Raw genomic sequence first — 21,349 nt, 5'->3', positions numbered from 1 at the left:
AGGAGGGGTGTGGGTGGGAGGGACTCCGGTGCAGCTCACTCAGCCCACCCAAATCAAATCTTCTGAGATGAGAGGGTGGCTGATGATGACGGGTCTGTGACGGCCATCCGCTGGCCCTCAGCTGAATACAGTGTGTACCTGTTCCCTCCAACCGAGCTGGAGCCACTGCGCTTCAGAAAGGTCACTAACTCGCCTCCCTCCTCCCCCGCAACAGCTGTTTTTTCCAGGCAGCACACACCTGTTAATCTCTCTCTAATGGACCATCCATCACTCCCAAGAGCATTTTTTTTTCCGGGAGAGAGGCAGGCTGGAGAGAGGCAGACAGATGGATATAGACAGACAAGTGGGAGGCCAAGCAAATGGGGGGATGGAAGGGACAAGGCAGAGATGTGGAGAGGAGCAGAGAGATGGGAGCAGGATGGATGGACAGACAGATAGGGATGTGGCGAGCAAAAGGCAGAGGTCTTGGGATGTAGCTCAGCTGGCACAGCATTTGTCTAATTCCCAGCACCCCATTAACCTGGTATATGACAGCAAATACCTGTGATCTCAGCACTCAAGAGGTTGGAGGCAAGAGGATCAGTTCAAGGTCATTGCTGACTACATATTGAGTTCAAGGCCAGCCTAGGCTACATGAAATTCTATTTTAGAAAGGAAAAGAGGGGCTGACTGAGACACAGTGACATGGTAGAGGTCAGAGACACTCTTGGAGAGGAAAGACAATACAAAATCCGCAGCAGACAGATGGACAGTCAGACAGAAAAACAGAAAGTGAGAAGTCTAACAAGGATGCCTGACATGCATCCTATGGAAGAGCAGGTGGTCCAGGTCAGGAAATACCAGCTTTTACCTAGAAGGCACAGGGGACTCATCCTAGCCCAGGGCTGGGCTTAGTGGCCCCACACTGTCCAATCTCTGACTGCATCTACAGCAGTAGATAAAAGGACACGCATAGGTCCAGTCCAGGAACCCCTCAAGCCCAGCCCAGCTCCATGATGACAATGGCGACAGGTGTCAGCTAAGTTCCTCCCTGGGGCAGGCATACACTTTCTATGCACATGTCATCTGTGTTTCCATCTTGCCCACATTGTCCCCTCTAACAGTTAGGAAACGTGTGGCACAGAGACAAAAGCGGTTGCTCAAGGTCAGGGCCAGGCCAAGATGGAGTCCACCCTGGAGTCAGGTCTCCTCCTTGGGCTGTAAATCAGGCGCCTTCACTGGGCCACATTGTAGAAGTTTGTTCAGCAGACATATAATTCCCCGCTCTCCACTGCACTGAATATAGGCGTGTCCGTGAGGCCCTTAGTGGATAAGTAGCCCTCTTTGCCTCATGGACTGTCGACCACACCCTTTGCATGCATCCTTCTTGAAAGCTCTGGGTCCTGCCCCTCCCTTGTGCCAGTCTTTCTAACTGATAACTCACGGTCATCCTTCAAGAGATCCATCCTCAGCGCTGTCTCTTCCAGGAAGCCTTCCCTGACTGCGACCCATATCAGTGCCTCTCTCTCTCTCTTTCATGATGGCACTAAGCCATTCCATAATTCTCTTCCCAGAGTCACCCTAACCCTGTGTTACTTGGGACCCTTGCACCCCGAAGCCAGCTGTGCTAGTGCATGGCAGGTCACCTGGGCAGCCTGTGCCCCTTCCTCAGTTTCCCCATCTGCCCCCATCCTCCACGTGGGACTGAGACATATACCCTGCTTGCCCTCCATGGCTGCTATGAAGATGAAGCCTGGCAGCCAAGTTGACCATTCTTGATAATCACACGACTCAACCAGAGACTGCGCAAGCACTGTGGACGTCTCAGTCTCCCGGGATTGTCTTTCTTCCAGTGCTGGGAACTGAACCCAGGATGCGCCAGGCAAGTGTTCCACCATCAAGGCACATCTTGCCCTTGTTGGCCATTATCTCTCTCTCTCTCTTCATGCAGGTCCCTGACTGGATGACATCCTTTCAACTGTCATCTCCTTCTAGGCCAGTCCCTATAAGGAATATCCAAGCCATAGGGATCGTAATGGCCTTCCATTATCTGAGCAGCAGTGACCACCCTAAAAGCTATGAGCATCTGCACTGAGCTCCCTGTAACTAGGGAGGCAGGGGTGGCAAGCCAGGACCTCATCACCTGTCCCCTTGCAGTGATAACACAGAGTTCTCTGCAGGCCTGGGTGGGGTGCGGGGTTCAGTGGAGTTTGGGGAGAAAGCACCTGTGACACTCTCCATGCCATCTGCAGCCCTGGGCCACCTCTCACTGTGGGTGCCACCTCAGTGGGGCGGGGGGGGGGGGGGAATGCTCAAAATAAATCTGGGGGCGGATCGGCTTCCCGCAGAGAGATGTCTGAGAGCCCAGGGCAAGGAACAAAAATACTAGCGGGCCCCTGCTCAGAGCTCCACTGAACAATGGCTGCCACTCGGCGCTGCTTTAAAAAGAATGGTTTAAAAATGCCTCCTCCCCCTACTCCTCCTCCTCCTCCTCACTTCTCCTTTAGTTAATTTTTTGAGGCTCCAGACAGTGGATGGTGAATTCACCCAGGCTGGTGGTAGAAGGCTCAAACAAAAGACCTGCTAGTAACGACGGAGCCCAGAATGCGTACTAGACACCAAAATTCACACATTCACCTTTCCTGACCACCCTGGGGGTGTGAGGGGGGAGAGAAGGGGTCTGACTTCTCTGTACAGACACCAGCTAGGTAAGCATATGACTTTCCCAGGGCCACCCTGTCTGTCAGCTGTAGAACCACGGTTGGAACCCAGACCATGGATGAACAACATGGCCTCTGAGCAATGGCTTTCCGCGTGTGAAAACAAGAAGCAGTGACGGACAGTGGCTTGGAAACCATTTGTGAGGACTCGGGGACTCCCTGATCTCCCTAAGCATGGGGCTTAGTAGGTTCCCAGTGAGTGACACCCCTAAGAGAAAGATATCTCTCAGCTGATGTTGCAGATGAGACCAGGGTAGACCTTACAATTGGCCAGAGCCTCGTCCAGCCTGGCGGGGACTCTAGGTAGGAAGCAACTTCAGCGCCACATGACTTCCACTGTCCCAATGCAAGCGGCTCCAGCAGATTGAGAACACTTGCTCAAGGGGCACAATGAGATGACTCAATGGGTAAAGATGTAATAAAACGAAGGGTTTTTTTTGTTTGTTTGCTTGCTTTTGTTGTTGTTTTTTCAAATGAGGGTGTCTTTGAGTAGCCCTGGCTATCCAAGAACTTGCTCCGTAGACCAGACTAATCTCAAACTCAGAGGCCCATCTTCCTTCTGCGTCTTGAGTGCTGAGATTAAAGGGGTGCACCATCACGCCCATCTTAAGGCCAACTTAAAGCAAGCCTGCTCAAATGTGGCATGTACAAGAGATGTGAACCAGAGAAGACACTGAACAGACTCACGCAGGGACCCTGACTGGCCCAAGGTCAAGCTGGAGGGCAAAGGAAGAGCTGCCTTCTCTGTAGTGCTGCCTTGGAGGAAGCCTAAGAACGCTGGGAACCACAGAGGCACATGTAAACTCACCAGTGAGAAATAGCCCTAATTTGTTAGTGTCTGCCAATTTCCCTGGTGTAAATGCTTTCTCCGTCACCCATTTCAAACAAGCAACTACTTAGCAACTGCTTGCTACATTCCCAAATGTGAGAAAATCGGCTCTCACCAGTTGGTTCCAGCAAGCCAGAGACAACCCGACTGGACTCTGGTAGAGCAGGGTGTAGACACCAGAGCCAGCTATGTGAATAGCAGCTCTTCCCACAGAACCTCCCCAAGAGTGTAAACCCTACTGGGTGTCTGCTTTCTCACAGTCCAGGGCCTTGAGGCAAAGTATAGGCCTCTCCTCTCAACAGCTCCCCCACCATGCCGAGATCCTACCCAACAGCTCTCCCCGAAGATCTTTTTAATTAAGTCAAAAGAGCTGGCAAACCTGCAGTGCCACATTTAACTAAATTGAATGAAGCCTATGCTTGGTGAGGTAATGAACAGGGACTTGAAGAGTGTCCCCCCACACACACACACACATCCAGGCACAGGAGAGGGCTTTGCAGGATGACAATGACACCAAAGCCAAGGGGCTTCAAAATCCAAATCCTGCTAGGGTGTCAGTCTCACCACAGGAAGTGGGTTCGAGACGGGCTACTTGCTGGCTAGCTGTGGGACCTCAGGTCAGCGGGGCCAGGCATAGCCAGATGGCAAGTAGAGGTGCCCTACCAGGCTGAGGATCAGGTCAAAAAAGCCACGCCTCCAAAAAGGACTAGTGGACAAGAGTCAGGAAAATAGGATCATTCCAAATGCAGCCCGGGTTTGACAGGCTGTTACCCCACAAGTGGACTATTGACTTCAGACTTCCGGACAGCTTAGGAAGAAAAAAAGCAAGCCTCAGGTCCTGTCCTGTCAAGCCTCACTCACTGTCCACTTATCCTGAAGATACCCCAGAACATCTGCCCCTCGAGCGTGGCCTTGGGCAAAGGTGTGAAGTCATATGGAAGAATTAGACTCTACTCTAGGCAGGGTCAGGGAGACAGAGGTGATGTGAGGATGGGCTCAGCCTGGCCTGGGTGTGCCCTTCCACCCCGGCACTACAATAGCCGATAGCTGGCTTCTCCACCACCCCACCCCACCTCACCCCCCAGCCCCAGCCCTGCCCCACCCCACCCCACCCCTGCCCCCACACTGACCTGTTCATGATGCTCGATGCCCATGCTGACAGTGTTGATCAGGATGGCCATCATGATGCCTCTGTTGAAGTATTTGCTGTCCACGATGCCCCGCAGCTTGGCTCGTGTCTCTCGCCACACATCCCCGCACAGTCGGGCTGCCCCGTCATCCTGCTCCTCCTCCTTCTCCAAGGCCGAGGAGCCCCCATCCTCACTGCTCTGGGGCCCATCCCCATCGGCTTCAGCCCCTGCAGAGCCACCAGAGCCCGAGCCTTCCTGGCCCGAGTCAGTGCTGCCCAGGCCTGAGGGCCTCCTGCCTGCCTCATGCTGGCAGTGCGGACAACTGCTGGGGTCAGAGGCCAGAATAGCAGAGATAGGCTGCACCAGAGTGTGGGGGGTGGTGTCCAGGGGACTGTGTTGTGGGCACAGCTCTGAAAAGCAAACAGAGGGCAGCATTAGTGTCCAAACCAAGTCCCCACCTCCCCAGGGACACTGGCTGAAACAAGCCAACCCCACCTCGTGGGCCTGGTACTTCTTGGGAAATTATTATCTCTGGACTTGGTCTGCTCCCCTGTGCAGAAGCAGGGATGGGAACATCCACCTGACGAAACTGTGAGATGGTTCTCTGCCTTAAACATATGGCAGGCTCATCAGAGCGCCTGGCACCTCAGACCATGCCAACTGTTGGTCACCTTTGACCTTAACCTTGGGCCTGTCATCCCACAGACCTTCCCAGGCACAGTTATGGGGGATCTGGAGACTGTAGGTCTGAGTGGAGAATCAACACCCCTCAGAGGAAGCTACGGTAGCTTTGGCATTCCCCACTCTGCCCATCTCTGTGAAGGGAGGAGGACCAGACAGAGCAGACTCTTGCTCTGAGAGTGCCCAGGAATTCCCTCCATACCAGTGAGAGTCAGGCCAAATAGGGGCAGGAGAAAGAAGAGTGACAGTAGATGTGGTCTGAGACTTCCAATCCTAGGCTGGTCTTAAATCTGTAAGCCTAGCTTGTTGGAAAGGGTTCCCCTAGTTAACTTGGTTCTTCCTCCTCCTCCTCCTCTTCCTCCTCCTTCTAAATATTTTTTACTTTTTAGCTTTTCTCTGTGTATCCCTAGCTATCCTGAAACTTGCTATGTAGACCAGGCTGGCCTTGAACTCAGAGATCTGCCTCCCAAGTGCTGGGTTAAAGGTGTATGCCACTACTGCCTAGTTGGTTTCTTCTTTATTTTCTCTATTAGAGTTGTGTGTGTGTGTGTGTGTGTGTGTGTGTGTGTGTGTGTGTGTGTGTGTGTGTTTGTGTAACCTAAACACATTTTACTTAAATAAGAAAAAAAGCACTAAAGGGAAAGAAAAGTGGGAAAGCCTGCACCTTTCTACACTCGTTTCCAAATACTGCAAAGCAATCAGACATAAGTGTCATCCTCCTCCATGCAGCCTTGGAGGATCAAAGCTCTTCTCAGACCACACCAACACGCAGCACAGGAAGAGGAGGTGGTATGGAGGCCTGAGGAGTGGGGAGCACTAGAGAGCGTAGAGCTTCCCTCCATAGTGTTCTAGGGAGAGGGTGGTAACAACAGCAAGAAAGAAGCCACTTTATCCTCACATCCCTGGGAAGATGGGAGTTAGGCTTGCCCAGACCCAAGATCTGCTCTCCGCTTGCTAGGCCAGCCCACGGGCCTCCTGGGACCACATCTAGACGGCTAGTGTCTGAGGACAGTGGGCAACCTTCTGGCCTCTGCCAGTCTCCAATAGACGGGATAAGAAAACTAGGACCATGGAGTTCACCATGCAGGGCCTCAGAGAGTAATTGTCACTCACAGGCACAAAGTAGTAGATCCCTTGAGCCCTGCTGTGGCAGAGAAGATGGCAGGCTCTGTGGTGGCCAAGATCACAAGGGGAACAGGACATGCCATGCTCCACATCTGCCCCAAGGAACAGTCCTAAGGCCTGCTAACTTTTCAGCAGTAGCTGAGAGGAAGCAGATCAAACCTGGAGTCCCCTGGTATCTGGGTGGCCTCCTCTTATGGCTGTATTTGCAGCTAGAGACAGACATTAAGTAAAGCCCAGAACCTCTGACAGTTTATATGACTAAGTCTTGCACTGACATACTAGGCCATTTACCATTTACCTGACTCTCTTATCTCCTTGGGCCTTGGTTTTCCCATCTCAAAACTGGAGACACTATTTCTATTCTGTCCCCTTCTTGAAAGAAATGAATAAGGAATCTCTCTCTCTCTCTCTCTCTCTCTCTCTCTCTCTCTCTCTCTCTCTCTCTCTCTCTCTCTCTCTCTCTCTCCCTCCTTGTAACAGGGCCTCACGTAGCTCACCCTGGTCTTAAACTCACTAGGTAGCTAAGGATGCCCTTGATCTTCTGGTCCTCTGGCTCCGTTTCCCGAGCACAAAGATTACCGCCATGATAAGGCTTGGACCTAGAGTTTTCACGCATGCTTGGCAAGCACACTAGCAGCCTGGCTGCTGCACCGCCTACCCAGCCCAGAGAGCATTCTTTCTAAGCTGAACACCAAACTCACGCAAACAACATGGCCCCACTCAAGCACGAGGCAGGAGCAGAGTATGGGGATGAGGGTCCCCAGTGTGCCATGACATGTGCTCATTGTGCCAGAGCCCTGATGCCATTACTCATGTGCTGGTAAATAGGGAACAGCCACTGGAGCCAGAGTGGGAGACGATGTGGGTGGCCACAAAGAGGGAGGCTAGTCTTGCAAGGCTGTGAAAAAAATCACTTGACCTTCGAGTACAGGTACCCAGGTTTGCCTGCAAAACTTGGAAGAATTTTTCTGGATAGAGAGTAGGGCAAAGAGTAGGCAGGGCAGATGAGTCCTGGACAGGCCATAAAGGAGCCTGCAAAGAACCCTTGGGACCCCACATCTAATGTGAATACGTCTTATTTCAGCAGGCATGACCCACTGGCAATATTGCCATTGTGAGACACACACACACACACACACACACACACACACACACACACACACAATCATGGCACATGAGCTACAGAATCAAGGCCACTTACTGCGGTGGCTAGGCTCCTTGGCATGGGGCCCAGCCTTGGCAGGGGCCTGTGTCCCCGGGCCCGTGGTTTGGCGCCGGTTCTGCAGGGCCTGGTAGAAGCCCAGGGCACGCCGCTTGGCCTTGCGAAGGATGTGACAGACATATTGGAAGATCTCCTCATAGCAGTCGCCGGGCTCAGCATAACTGGCCACCGTGCTGGAGGACAGGTAGCGCTGGCGTTGCTCCAGCATCAGCCGGTGCTCACGTTGCTTGGTCTCCGAGAACTGGGTCGCTATGACAACGAGGCACAGGTTGATCATGAAGAAGGAGCCCACCTGTGACCAACAGGAGAAAAGGACAGGAACAGGGACAGTGGGGACAGAGAAGGAAAGAGAGAGAGAGAGAACCAGGGAAGGTGGGTTAGGGTGGGGAGCCACAGGAGAAGGGAACAGAGAGATGAAGAAATAGTTAGTGAGAGCAGGAGACAGAGAGGGAGGCCAGAGACAGAGACAGCAGAAATGGGAAAGTGGGGAGGGAAGGGGGCAGGTCAGAGACACAGAAGAGAAGGAACAGCCAGGGCACAGAGAGTCAAAGACATAAAAAATTAAAATTAAAATTAAAATTAAAAAAAGCAGGGAGAGAGGGAGCAGAATTGGGGCCACACAGAAATGTAGAGTTGGGGGTAGAAATAGAGAAGAGGTGCAGGGGAGATGGAGGGGCCCAGAGAGACAGAAACATAGACACAGATATGCAGATGGGACAGGAAAAGATCACTGAGTCCTTGTAGGGGAAGGTACAGCCTAAGTGACATCCCAGGTTAGACGGGGACTGCATCCAAGCCCCATCAGGACCAAGACCACGTGGGACAGAGATGCTAAAGCCAAGAGGAAAGGCACAGTCCCTCAAGTCACAAAAAGTCCTGAGACCTACTCACTACCCTGGACTTCAGCTGTGTGTTTGGACGGGGACTGGAGCCAGGTAGCCCCTCTATACACCCCATTTAACTACTCTAGTACCAGCCCTCTCCCCTGGTATTTGCTAACCCTGAATGAGCTCCTCTGGCCTGGCAGGAGAGATGTGGCCTCTAGCCTTCTGGGACATCACCAAGAGGTACATGCAGATGGCTGCCCCAGTCACTGCTTCCTCATCCTTCTTTCCTCTCTCTTTACATACAGCTGAGGTGCTAAAAAGGTATAAGGCCAGGCGTGGTAGCACACACCTTTAATCCCAGCACTTGGGAGGCAGAGGCAAGCGGATCACTGTGAGTTCGAGGCCAGCCTGGCCTACAAAGTGAGTCTAGGACAGCCAAGGCTACACAGGGAAACCTTGTCTGGGGGTAGGGGGAAGAGGTATAGAGCTTCCTGGCCCAGAGGACTCTGGGAAACTGACTGTTTCTTAGACAAAAAGATGGCCAGCGGTCCTGGGCTGCCATGTAGTCCATAACATTTCCCAGAGAGCTGTTGAGAGATATCTCCTGGACTGGTTAGGGACACAGAAACCAGAGAGATAAGAACCTGCCGTCTGTGTGGAAACCCCTGGAAAGCTCCTACCTAGCCTTTGTTCAGCAGTGGTTGCCCTGGGTGACCCAGGTCAGTCAGTCTTGTTCTCTCTGGACCTCTGTTCCTCCTCTGTAAAGTGGGAGGCTGGAGCAAAGTGGGTGGGGACTTCACTGGCCAGGGGAGTACTGGGAGCTGTGTATGAAGACTAAAGACCCCCCCACCAGCCCGCTGATGGCATCCTCTGTCCTGAGACAGGGGTACCTTGGACTCAAGTGGCCCCCAATAATATCAGGGCACATTTACTGGCCACTTAGTGGACAGCAGGGGTATACCAGCTCCTGGCTATGTCCCAGCTAACCTTCCTCATCACCTCAGAACTAATCACGGCCACTGACCCATTTCACAAAGTCTGTGAGGAGCCTGCCTCTGAGTAAACGGCTTCCTGTGGGAGAGGACAGAGCCTTCTGTCTTCCTCCAGGAAGTCACCCACATCCCAGTCCTCCTCCGAGGGGCCCTTCCAGCCCCTACGGCTTCTTTCTATCTGGGTACCTAAAGGTCTGGATGCCATTGTCACCTCTCAGCCTTTCTTTCCTGGGGTCTGGATCCCTGCTCTGTCCCCAAGAACTCAGCTCATCTTTGGGGATGCTCTGTGGAAGGTAAGTTGGTGAAACAACCCAAGATGCAGAATGAAATCTGGGCCCTTCTCTCTTTCACCCAGGGTTTCTCCTGAGCCCAAGGCCCCCAGCAGCCCAGGGAACAGCACTAGAGCTAAGTCACAGCAAGTGTGACTCAGGTCAGCAGCCAGTCTGTCCTGAGTCCTCAGTCAGGGTGTTGTTACTCACAGGGGACCAAGCTTGCCTTCACCCACCATTAGGAAGCTAGAGACCTTAGCCTTCATCCTGGGGAGGGGGTGAACACAGCTCTCCCAGAAGCATTGCCTCTGTGGATTACGCTTAAGGCAGTAGCCACAAGCAAGCAAGCAAGATAAGGTGGACACTGGAAAGCAACGGCAGGAAGTGCTGGCCTACAGAGGCAGATAGACCTCTGCCCCCATCATCTAGTCACAGACAGAGCTGCAGAGACTCCAGAGCTCAAAGACTTCTCCCAGAATTCCACCAGGCACCACCAAGGCCAACCTCCTACCCTAAGTCTTACCCAGGAAGAAGCCCCATGCAGCCAGTCAGAGCATCTTGTCTGCCTTAAGAAAAATAGGGACCAGATGGAGTCCCTGAGAGGCTCCATTCTGGAACTATATACCCCCAGCTAAGGCCATGAAAGAATGTGTTCCAAGAGATTCAGGCAGAGAGAGACAAGCAGGATCAGCGGGGTAGATGTTAAAGTCTAGAGATGAGAAGTGAAGGCAAGGAGACATGATGGATGCTTCCAGCCACAGCCCTGACGAGCCCCTTCAATCACCAGCCGGTTGACTGCATTTAAAACTATCCCTTCCCATGGGGATGGATTGCCTGCTCCTCCTGCCACTGCTGCCACCTCCTGCCCTGCCAGGCTCCCCTAGCCCTGAGGGCTCCCTGGGGTGGGGTGGGGGTCTGCCCATCCCTCTTCTCCCTCCCCACCCGCACCTAGTGCCGTGCTCCATGGTCCATGAACTTGCCCTGATACTTACTATGATGAGCAGGATGAAGTAGATGAAGTTGTAGAAGGAATGTGCGTCCATCACATAGTACATGATCTCCACCCAGCCTTCCAGAGTGATCACCTGCAGCAGGCATGAGGACAGGGGCCTGAGCGTAAGGCGTGGGCCCTCCTGCACACCGGGATTCAAGACATACCCCGACAAGGGCTGGGATACTGATGCCATCTGTCCAACATCACAGTGCCAGGCAAGAGGGGAGGAGGGACTCCTGTCCTCTCTTGCTCAAAGGCCTACCACTAAGGGGTGCGGACACCAGCTGGAGAAGCAGAGAGCCTTGGACTCTAGTTTACTGACATTTCAGTACACTGATGACAGAGCCCCCTGCGGAGCTGAAGTGTTTGGTCAGCTGACCATTCCCTTCTTTGCCCCCTGCAATGCTATCCAGAGACGAGGAGCCATCTGGAGAAAGATGGGCTAGGTGGTGGGGCCTCCCCTGCTCTGCCTCACCGTTGCTCATGGCAAAGCACTGAGCAGCCTCTACTCTCTGGGCTGACCAACCAAGAGACTCAGAGTAGTTGGACATGAGTTCAGTGCCCACCCAGCCCTGAATCTCTGATACAGCCCTTCCCAGAGCAGGGTAGGAGTGGCCCTGTCCTCCACTGCTCTTTCTTCCCTTCTTTCCTCTGAGGACATCAGAGCCTCCATGCACAGGGTCCAGCTCCCCTGCTTACAGCATCTGGCTTATTGTCAGGCACCCAAGGTAAGGAGTCTGCTAGTACAGTACACCCAAAATGAAGAGTATGCCTAGAGCACAGTACATCCAGTGTGAAGAGGAGAAAACTGAGGCATAGACAGGCCAAGCAAGACCCCTGGTGTCCTACAGCCCCAGTCTCCTGAACAAACACTATCTAGTCCCCTCTAGAGTGCAGAGGTAGGGTTGGTGCCAAGATGGTTTGCACACGGTGGCATCATAGGTATAATTGTCAGAGGATGAAAGTATTCTCTATGCACTCCAGGCAATCCAGACCTGGCCTCAGGTGTCGATAGGGTCTTGTTTTGGCTCAGCCAACCCTTACAATGGAGCCATGTCCTGCCTCTGCCCTCTGTGAACAACACTCCCTGCTATGACCCAGCCCACCTGGGTGTCTCCAGGGGAGCCCAAGTGGATTGAAATCTTGATTTGCTAATTAGTCACCACAAACTCCTTGGTCAACAGGCATGTTTCCTTCCTTTGAACCATGGGTTTTCTGCCTGCAAAGTGATCAGGATGGAGCTTATACCAAGAGCTTATTGGACAAATCTACGGGAGTGGGTGACAAAGTCCAGCTCAAGACTTTACCTGCTGAGTGAGGTTGCCAGCCATACCACCCGCTGCTAGCTTGACCAGTCCTGGGCCTGAATGCTCTCACCTGGAAGATCACAATCCAGGCATAGCCGATGTTGTCAAAGTTGATGGCGCCCTTGTGGGGGTTGGCATTGCCCGTGCGGCAGACATTGTAGTAGCGATTCCAGTTGACGCAGAGGCCGCTGGCGTTGAGGTCTTGTCGCCCAGCCCCAAAGTCATACACATCATCTTTGGACAGGCAGCATTCTTGGCCCTGCTCCTTCAGTGGGGGGATCTCATGGCAGCCCATGATGCCATTGTCCCCCGACAGGGAGCAGATAAAGGGCATCTCGTCATCCTCCTCTGGTTGGTAATAAGGGGGCAGGGCCACGTCCCCTTGTCTGCCACAGAAAAGAGCCAGTCAAAGAGTGACAGGGGAGGATCACTGCCAAGTGTACTAGGCAAAGAGAGGCCATGCTACAGCAGGATTGGCCCAAGGCCGCATCACCACCCCAGGGCCCAGGAACATGTAGTCCCCTCCTGAGACACTGTTTCCCACTTCTGTTATGATCACAAAAGTCCCTCCAGGTCTACTGTGACCTTTGCAAGGTTCTCTCCTTTCCCAGAGGAGCCTCTGCATCCCAGAGCTAAGCCAGGGCTCCCTGGGATACACGGTGGCCTGGGGCAGACACCAACCAGCTCCCTGGCTGGCCCGGGCCACACTGTTTGGACAAGACAGAGCAAATGCTCAATTATTTTTGCTGGCCCAGGAGGCAAGGGAGTATGTGGCTCTGGACTAGTCTCTCTTCTCCCTGAACATGCATGACCTCATCTGTGACAGCTGACCATATGTTCTGCTCTGCCCGCCACATAATCGCAAATGAAATCTTATTGCAGTTTGATCGATGGAACCCAGGTAGAGGGTTCAAGGAGGGTTTAAAAGCGGAAAGATGAGCAGAAACTAGCCTTACAACAGAGGGGCTCTGAGACTGTCGTAACAAGCTTAGTGTGGTGTCTTACAAATAAGGCCCCTTAGCGGAGACCACAACACATAAAGACAGACCTGTGTCTTAAGGCAAACAAGAAGCCAGCCCTCAGAAGGCTAAGGCAGGAGGATTGTGAGTTTGGGGCTAGCCTAGGCTAAGTGTTGAGTTCATGGTCAGCCTGGACTGAATAAAAAGATGCTGTCTTTTATTTGTTTTCTTGGATGGCTGGTTGCTTTGAGATGGGTCTCATGTAACCCAGGCTGTCCTCAAACTTTCTAGGCAGCTGACAATGGCCTTAAACTTTAGATCCTATGGCATCTACCTCTTGGGAATTAGAGGTGCACACCAGTACACCTGCCTGTAAATGCTGTGTCAAAAAAAAAAATTAACTTAATTCAATTAAATACAAAAAAAAAAAGCAAACAAGTTAGGGTGGTGATGGTGACAGCATGCCTTTCATCTCAGTACTTAAAGGAGGCAAAGGCAGGCAGATCTCTGAGTTCAAGGCCAGGCTGGTCTACCAGAGTGAGTGCTCGGATAGCCAGGGGTACACAGAAAGACCCTGTCTCATAAAACAAAAGCAAAAAAAAAAAAAAACCCAGCAAAATAGAAATAATACCAGAACCGCCTCCTCCCATCTGAATCGCCACCTCAAGGATTTGCAATGCCACGTGGGAAGAAAGAGTGTAAACAGACACTCGCACTGTTGGGGGTGGGAGCATAAACCGCACCACCCTTGTGAGAGACAATTCATCAACATCCCTGTAGCAATCAAGATGTCACAACCAACCACACAGAGGCTCACAACCACCTGCTTCCAATAAAGACATCACTTTGACCCCTGCAGAAAGGCTGGACTGTGCCACACATGATTCTGGGAAGACTGGGTACCCATGAGATAAATCAACCTTGACGTCACTCCGCCTATCACACACTGCACACAAAACTCTCTGTGATCAAATAGAGACCAGACAGAAAGATGATGAAAATGTTGTGGGTTTTTTTTTTTTTCCCCTAGCTTCAGGCTCTGAGATTTGTTCAAATAGCAATGCTGAAAGAAAAGAAAAAAAAGATTGTAAAGCTGAATGGGATTGGGGGGAGGCAAGTGTTTGCTGCTCAAAAACACCATTAGCAGAGTTAAACGGCTACTCCTTGGAACTCCCACCTATAAGTGAGTTTGCTGAGTGAGCAAGCACACTGCTATTATTTATCCAACTGTCAATTTGGGTCACTTCTGGGTATGGGGTCCCTATGACTCAGAATTACTCTTGCCTACAGGCTTGAGTGGGTACGAGCCACCCTTTCTTTCTGTGGTGGGTGGGATGGGCAGGAGTGGTATTTGTTTGTTTGTTTGTTTGTTTTTCAACCCAAGCTGACCTCCAACCACCTTTCTGCCAAAGGCATCCTGCAATGCTGGGAATTACAGGTGTGAGCCACCACTCCTGGCTAAAGTTCAGTGGCTGTGATTTTCTTTTCTCTTTGCATTGCTGAAGAATGACTCCAGGGACCGTGCTAAGGGAATGCTCTGTGAACTGAGCTACATCTTCAGCCCTCATCCAGCAAGTCTTCCTTCCCGGAAAAGCCCCAGGGTACACCTGACAAGCTGAGGGTGTGTAAAACATTGGGTTTGTCCAGCCTCCTACAGTGGATCCTGAAAGCACTGTGAAGATTCACTGAGGCCTCCCTGAACACAGAGGAGCACCGCCTGCTCTGTGTCTGTGGCAAATATACAGGTCCTTCTCACTTTAACTATCCTGGGAGTGCACCATGGTACCTCACTGCCGTTTCAGTTACACATCCCTTAAGACCTGGAAGGAGAAGAGCCTTTTCAAATACTCATCTGCCACTCTCGCAGCCCCCTGAGAGGTCTCTTGTAAGGTCCTCTGGACCATTTTTTTTTTTTTTTTTTTTTTGGACACTTCTTATCAACCTATAGCCATCCTTCACATGCTCTGGCTTTGAGGCCTCTAGTGGGTGCACGCACTGCAAAGTTTTTGTTTCAACCTGTTCTCTTTCAGATTCAATCGCTCCTGCAGACCTAGACATCCTAAAGTCACACCATGCTTCGAGGTGTCCAGCTCACGGTGAACATCAACGCAGGCAGGAGGTGGTTCTCTGGCTCCACGAGTGAAAGATGGAGAACTCAGAAGCTCCAGGATGCAAGAGTCAATGCAGCTAGCACTGAGGGATGATGAGCTGACCCTGTCGGGTTGTCAGTGAGCACCTGTCATTCCTGGAGTCCCTCCTGCCAGCTTTCCTTCTGGTGCTCTTCTGCCACCCCCACTCTATGTACTCAGAAACCCCAGGGCAGTTGTACTAAAGGCCAGCCTGCACCCAGACACCCGTTCAGGTGACCAGCCAAGAATGTGGACAACTGAGCCCAGTTCCTACACTTACCCAGCTCCAACCCTCCCTCCACTGTAGTGTTGCTGAACCCCTCTTCTGGGGTCCCCCAGGGCTCTGCCACTGCCAGCCTTAGTTGGTAAAATGCTTGCCTTGCATAAGGACCTGAGTTCAGATCCCCAGCACCCACATAACTGGTCATGATGATATGTGCCTATAACCCCAGCACTAGGGAGACAAAGACATAAAGGTTCCTGGAGCCTGTTGGCCAATCCATCTAGCCGAATTGATCAGCTCCAGTTTTAGTGAGAGTCCATCTCAGTGTGTGTGTGTGTGTGTGTATGTATGTATGTATGCATGTAGTGGAGAGCAATCAAGGAAGACACCCCCAAACATTGACCTGTGGCCTCCACATGTGCACACATGTATGCGGTAGCACATACACATTCACATAAACCAAAAAGTAAGGATGCTATGCTTCCCCCACTGGATGCTGGGAAGGTAACTGACTTGGCCGTGCTGAGCACAGTGCCCAGCATGTACTAAGCACCCTGTGAATACCAGCTGTTGTTCTCCAGAACCAGATTCAGGCCCACCCTGCCACTCGGTGTGTGTTTATTAAGGATAGCTGCCGTAGATCAGCTGTGGCACCAGACTGAGGTAAGCTTGCCAACCCACGCTTCCTGGTGCCATTTTGGTGCCTTCCCGATAAATGAACAGTGGCACCCCCTTCCCCATCAGGAACTTCCCAGACTAGTGGAACACACATTGTGTCACACAATGGCTCACCCTTGCTCAGCGCTTCCTGGGGTCAGGCACTGTCCCTAAGGTTCCACGTGTTCTAATTTGGGTCATTCTCAAAACAACACTGTAGTAGGGAAACTGAGGCACAAAGTTGCTGAAGTCATATGGCTAGCAAGTGGCAGAAGCATAATTAGACACTAAAATTCAGACTCCTTTGCCCCAGCCCCCAGTTGAAGGGCAGCAGCTGGAGACTCCATCACAGATTAACTCCTACGCCAAGCAGTGGTGGCGCACGCCTTTAATCGCAACACTTGGGAGGCAGAGGCAGGCGGATCTCTGTGAGTTCGAGGCCAGCCTGGACTTCAGCTACACAAAGAGAAACTCTGGCTCAAAACAAACAAACAAACAGACAGACCAACAAATAAAGAAAATTAACTCCTGCTGGGCGTGGTGGCACACGCCTTTTTAATCCCAGCACTCGGGAGGCAGAGGCAGGTGGATCACTGTGAGTTCGAGGGCGGCCTGGTCTACAAAGTGAGTACAGGATAGCCAAGGCTACACAGAGAAACCTTGCCTCAAAAAAAGACACACACAAAAATAATATTAACTCCTACCTCACCTCTGACCCCTGATCCAGCAAACATCAATCTTGACCTTTCAGGTTTAGGTCAAAGTTTCACCTTTAGACATTCCAGGAGTCCTCTCTTCTCAGCCCAACACCCTAAGTCCCAGTGCACATTCGTCTGCCTGGTTCTCCTAGGGCCAAGATCAAGGAACCATGCAGAAACTAACTCTGGAAGTGGCAGGCAAATGTTTACTATGATATCCATGCTCAGAGACACCTACAGCCAGAAAGGAACCTTGCCGTGTGAGCCTGAGCAAACCCTTTTCCTCTCTAGGCCTCGTGCCCTGTCTGCATAGGTCTGGGTTAAACTGAGGTCCCTGGAGGGTCCGGCTCCCACCTGAGTGCTCCATCTAAGAAGGGTCCTGCTCTGTCCAGCCTGCACGGCCAAGGAGCTTGTTCATAGAACAGCCAGCCGGTGGTTGAAGGCCTCCAGACAACAAGCCAAGCAGACAAAGTGATTCTCCACTACGTGCCTGTTGCTCCCGTCTAAGGCCAGGCCCGGCTCACCAGATCCTCTTCTGGGGTCTGTCTAGATCCCATCTGTCTGAGCCCCAGGAAAGACCTTTTTACCAACTGCTCTGCAGCCTGCATGAGCTGGGTCTTTGGAGTTGAAGTCTGACTCTGCCTCCCTCTATGGAGGTTGCAGACCTGGGATAAACTTGGCCCTGCTTTCTGGCCAAGTCTGGAATTTACCAGCCTCCTTCTCCCTGAAAAATGGTCATCCTGTACCCCAGTGGGGCCTGTAAGCCAAGACCACCTGCCCTGAGAGCTTAAGACTTGGAGCTCAGGAGAATCACCCCGCCTTGCCGGCTGGGTCTTTAAGTTTCTCTTTTCACACTTGGAATTCCTCTTCCAAGTGGGCCAGCTGCACACGGGCCCTCTCTAACACCGAGGTTTAGGCATGTCCACAGCACTGTGCCCCTAGCTCTCCTCATCACACACAAGGCAGGGCTGGAGCCACCCTCAAGGCCTGAACAGGACAGGGGAACCAGCCGAGCAGGAGCCAGCACATAGACTCTCCTGCAACCAGTGTTATTCCCGACCTGCCTCTGTGCTGTATTGCAGTTTTGGCATTCATTCATTTACTCTCCCACTCACTCACTCACTCATTCGTTCATTCATTAATTTGTTCATTCATTCATCCAGGATTAGCAGAGAGTATGCTTGCTGCTTGAGGAAGAGGCAGCAATCCTCTAGCAGAAGGTGACATGAGGGCCGAGCATGGGCAGTGAGACAGGGCCAGCCACAGAATAATGTAAGAAAGATCCACATGGGACAGAGCAGGCACAGGAGCTCACACACATGCTGCTCTCTGAAGGCCTTCCCCTCTTTCTGACCCTGACTACTCAGGACTGGTCTCTGCTGAGCACCCCTCTCTCACTATCCTTGGGACCCCCCACCAGCAATGTGCCCCTTCTCTGGCCAGCTCAGCACAGCAACGGGTAGGTAAGCCAGTCCCTCCCCAACCTTCACCTCTCGTTACATCACATCATCCCTAATGCTCCGAACCCAACTCATGCAGGCTCCCTCCCTACACCACCACATCTAGAAGATGCACTCAGTCTCAGAGACCAACCAAACCCTAGCCCGGTACTTCCCCAGGGGTGCCCTAGCTCAACAAAGAACAGACCCTGGGTACATCTGCCGGGTTAAAACAGACATGATCACTCTCCCGTCTCAGCCTCGGTGGGGCCTGGCACATGGTAGCAGCCCAGTGGCTTGTGGAAACTGGAAGCTGAAACACCCTCACTTCCAAGCATGTAACGTGTGTGCATGCACGGGGTCGCACTCAGCACTTGGGAAGAAGGGGTTCCAAGGACGTCCTTTTCAGAAACTAAACCCATCTTTTAAGCAGCTCTTGACATCCTGCCTTGAGGAGCGCCCGGCTCCCACTCTAGACCCAGCAGCAGGATGTAAGCTGATCCCCACACACACCTCCCTGAGTTCTGGAACTTTTCTCTCTCCTTCTAATGTGCAGACCTCCCGCTCTCCTCCTATCCAGCTTTCCCACATTGGCTGTTCCTACTTTGTTGGCCTAATTCTCAGTTACTAAATGATTTAGCAAGGGGCAGGTCGGAGTCAGCAGGAACAGAGTGGGTTGGGGATAGGGTAGGTGTGGGGAAAACTGGCTAGTTTTTTTGTCTTTGGTTTTGGGGTTTTTTTGTTTTTGTTTTTTTGTTTGTTTGTTTGTTTGTTTTTTATGTCACCTTGACACAAGCTAGAGTCTTCCGAGAAAAGGGAATCTTAACTGAGAAAATGCTTTCCTTGGATTTGGCCTGTAGGCGAGTCCACAGGGCATTTTCTATTGATGATTGATGTGGGGGGAACCAGCTCACTGTGGGTGGTGCCATGCCTGGGCTGGTGGTCCTGAGTGCTATAAGAAAGCAGGTCGAGCAAGCCATGGGGAGCAAGCCAGTGAGTAGCACCCCTCCACAGCCTCTGCCTCAGATCCTGCCTCCAGGCTCCTGCCCTGCTTGAGTTCCGGTCCTGACTTCCCTAAATGATGAACTGCACGCCGTGAGATGCTGAAATAAACCCTTTCCTCCCCAAGCTGCTTCTGATCCCAGTGTTTCATCAAAGCAATAGAAAGCCTAATTAAGATGAGGGGGGAGGGGAGGGGGGGGGGAGGGAGGAGGGGGGGCGCTCACATGGTGAAGTTCTCCTCCAGAAAGCAGCGGTTCCGTAGCAGGCCTGCCCAGAGCTGCACGCCAATGATGCCGAAGATGAAGAAGACGAAGAAACAGAGCAGCAGCACGTTTCCCAGCATGGGCAATGTATCGAGCAACAGGTTCACCAGGATCCGCATGCCTGGGAGAAGAAGGGCAGAGGAGGTGGCATCAAAGAAGCAAAAAGGACAGCTCAAGAAGCTGAGGTGGGGGTGGCTGGAGGAGAGAGTGGAGCCTCCTGCTCCACACCTGCTGGGACCTGCCAGAGGGCCTCTCTCCTCCGTGTCTGCTGCTATGCCCACAAAGCCAGGAAAATGGCTCTGGGCCCTGTTGGACTTCCAGAAGATCATGGTTGAAGGAACAGACGTGTCTGGAGTCCCTTTTCAGGTGCTGAATGCTTTCGTGGGGACGTGCACAAACAGGCTCTCCTTCAGCACTCACAGTGACCCCTTGAAGCTGGCAATACTCTTTTTATGCAGGAGGTTCGAAGAGCCCACCGGAGCTGCTTACGCAGCGTCCCACAGTAGCAAAAGGATATGAATTTAAATCTGTTGCCCGAAGCTGAGTTTAAGCCTTTTTCTATGGCCAATCCTTTTGCCTATGCTGCCTGCTCTTTTTGAAACACCCTAACCACCACCTGTTCACTGGCCACAGCCCTGTGAAACCTTGTTCTACGGAGCTGGTCCAACTTTTTCTCTCCCGGGCACTCACTCCCCTCCCCTCCCTTGGGCAATCTGAGTAGCTCCTCACCTAGGCTGCCTGCCTTGTACACTTCAGCTTCTATGTCCCACAACCCTAAGAAGTCCCGTGTGCATCAACATCTAACCCTCATAAACATGCCTTCCTGTATGCCTGTATGCCTTCCTGTTCCATCTGCTGGGCTGTAAGTTCCTAGGGCCAGAATCTGTGTCTGAGTCACCTCGATATTCCCAGAAGCCAGCAGGGCCTAACCCAGAAGATAAGCTTCCTCCATATTTGTTGGATGCCTGCTCATGTGCAAGACTGGAAAAGAGCGGAAGCCTGTCGAGGGGAGGAGTGAAGGGTGGTAGCAAGTAGGAGGGTCAATCCTGTTGGATTTTGATGCATCCCAGTGTGATGCTGAGGTGGTTATTGATGAGGATAATTACCGTGGATTTGCATCACAAACTTGGTGTGGAGTGATTTCCCATCAATAATTAATGTCCACCCCATCTTCCCTCCCCACAAAACTAGGTCAGCGTCCTCTCAGGAAAAGCAATGGGGCTCCCTGGCAGGCTGCGTCATCTGACTGAACAGCCAGGGCCAGGGCTCAGCACCCTATTGTTTTATAGCCACCCCCCAACATGAAGACAAGGGGTGTATACTGGGGGAGGCAAGGAAACAAAACAGGTCCCCAAATGCTCCTCAAAATGGACCAAAGGACTTAAGTCAGCCAGCTGCAAGCCTTTCTGGGGATGCAATCATTCATTCATGTATGCATGCATGCATTCATTCATCAAGCAGCAGACTGCCAGCACTAGGCTGAGAACTCCCCTCAGAGCTCGAAGACCAGCAGCAGGGGCCAGAGACAGCAGTGTTGAGCAAAAGGACTATTGCCAAGGGCGCATTTTTAGGAAGGATGAGGTAGAGCTGGGCCCTACAGGATGTAAAGAATCTGCCACAGGGGCTGTAAGGAAGTTTAGCCTGTGAGCATACATAGCTACCTGGAGACAGGCCCGGGAGTGCTGTTGAAGATTCTAAAGGGGGTGGCGGTGGTGGTGGTATCTATGTGGATGACTAATCAAAGGCCTATGTCACTGTCACCAGCAGATCTGTAAGCAGGCATGCCCCCCCCCAGTGGCTCTGGGCTCTGAGAAATGCAGTCCTAGAGTCCACGCAGAGGCAGTGGATGGAGAGAAAGCTGAACCAGACTACCTTGAGAAGGCCACAGGCTCCTCTCCACACTA

General features: G+C 52.2%; 1 protein-coding gene across 1 annotated transcript in view; it reads right to left on the bottom strand.

Annotated features, from left to right (window-relative positions):
* The window catches only part of Cacna1i (calcium voltage-gated channel subunit alpha1 I), a 79,184-nt gene that overhangs the window by 33,912 nt on the left and 23,923 nt on the right, over positions 1–21,349 (bottom strand). Inside the window, exons 4-8 of the mRNA XM_051160025.1 lie at positions 19,407–19,566; positions 12,146–12,461; positions 10,767–10,859; positions 7,666–7,978; positions 4,659–5,068 (exon numbers count right to left, since the gene is read on the bottom strand). Coding sequence (XP_051015982.1) covers positions 4,659–5,068; positions 7,666–7,978; positions 10,767–10,859; positions 12,146–12,461; positions 19,407–19,566 — 1,292 coding nt within the window. The remainder of the gene's footprint in view (positions 1–4,658; positions 5,069–7,665; positions 7,979–10,766; positions 10,860–12,145; positions 12,462–19,406; positions 19,567–21,349) is intronic.

Source organism: Acomys russatus, chromosome 17, assembly GCF_903995435.1.
Source record: "Acomys russatus chromosome 17, mAcoRus1.1, whole genome shotgun sequence".
NCBI lineage: Eukaryota > Metazoa > Chordata > Mammalia > Rodentia > Muridae > Acomys > Acomys russatus.
Note: the sequence above shows the minus strand (reverse complement) of the source record. Positions and strands in the feature narration are given on the sequence as shown.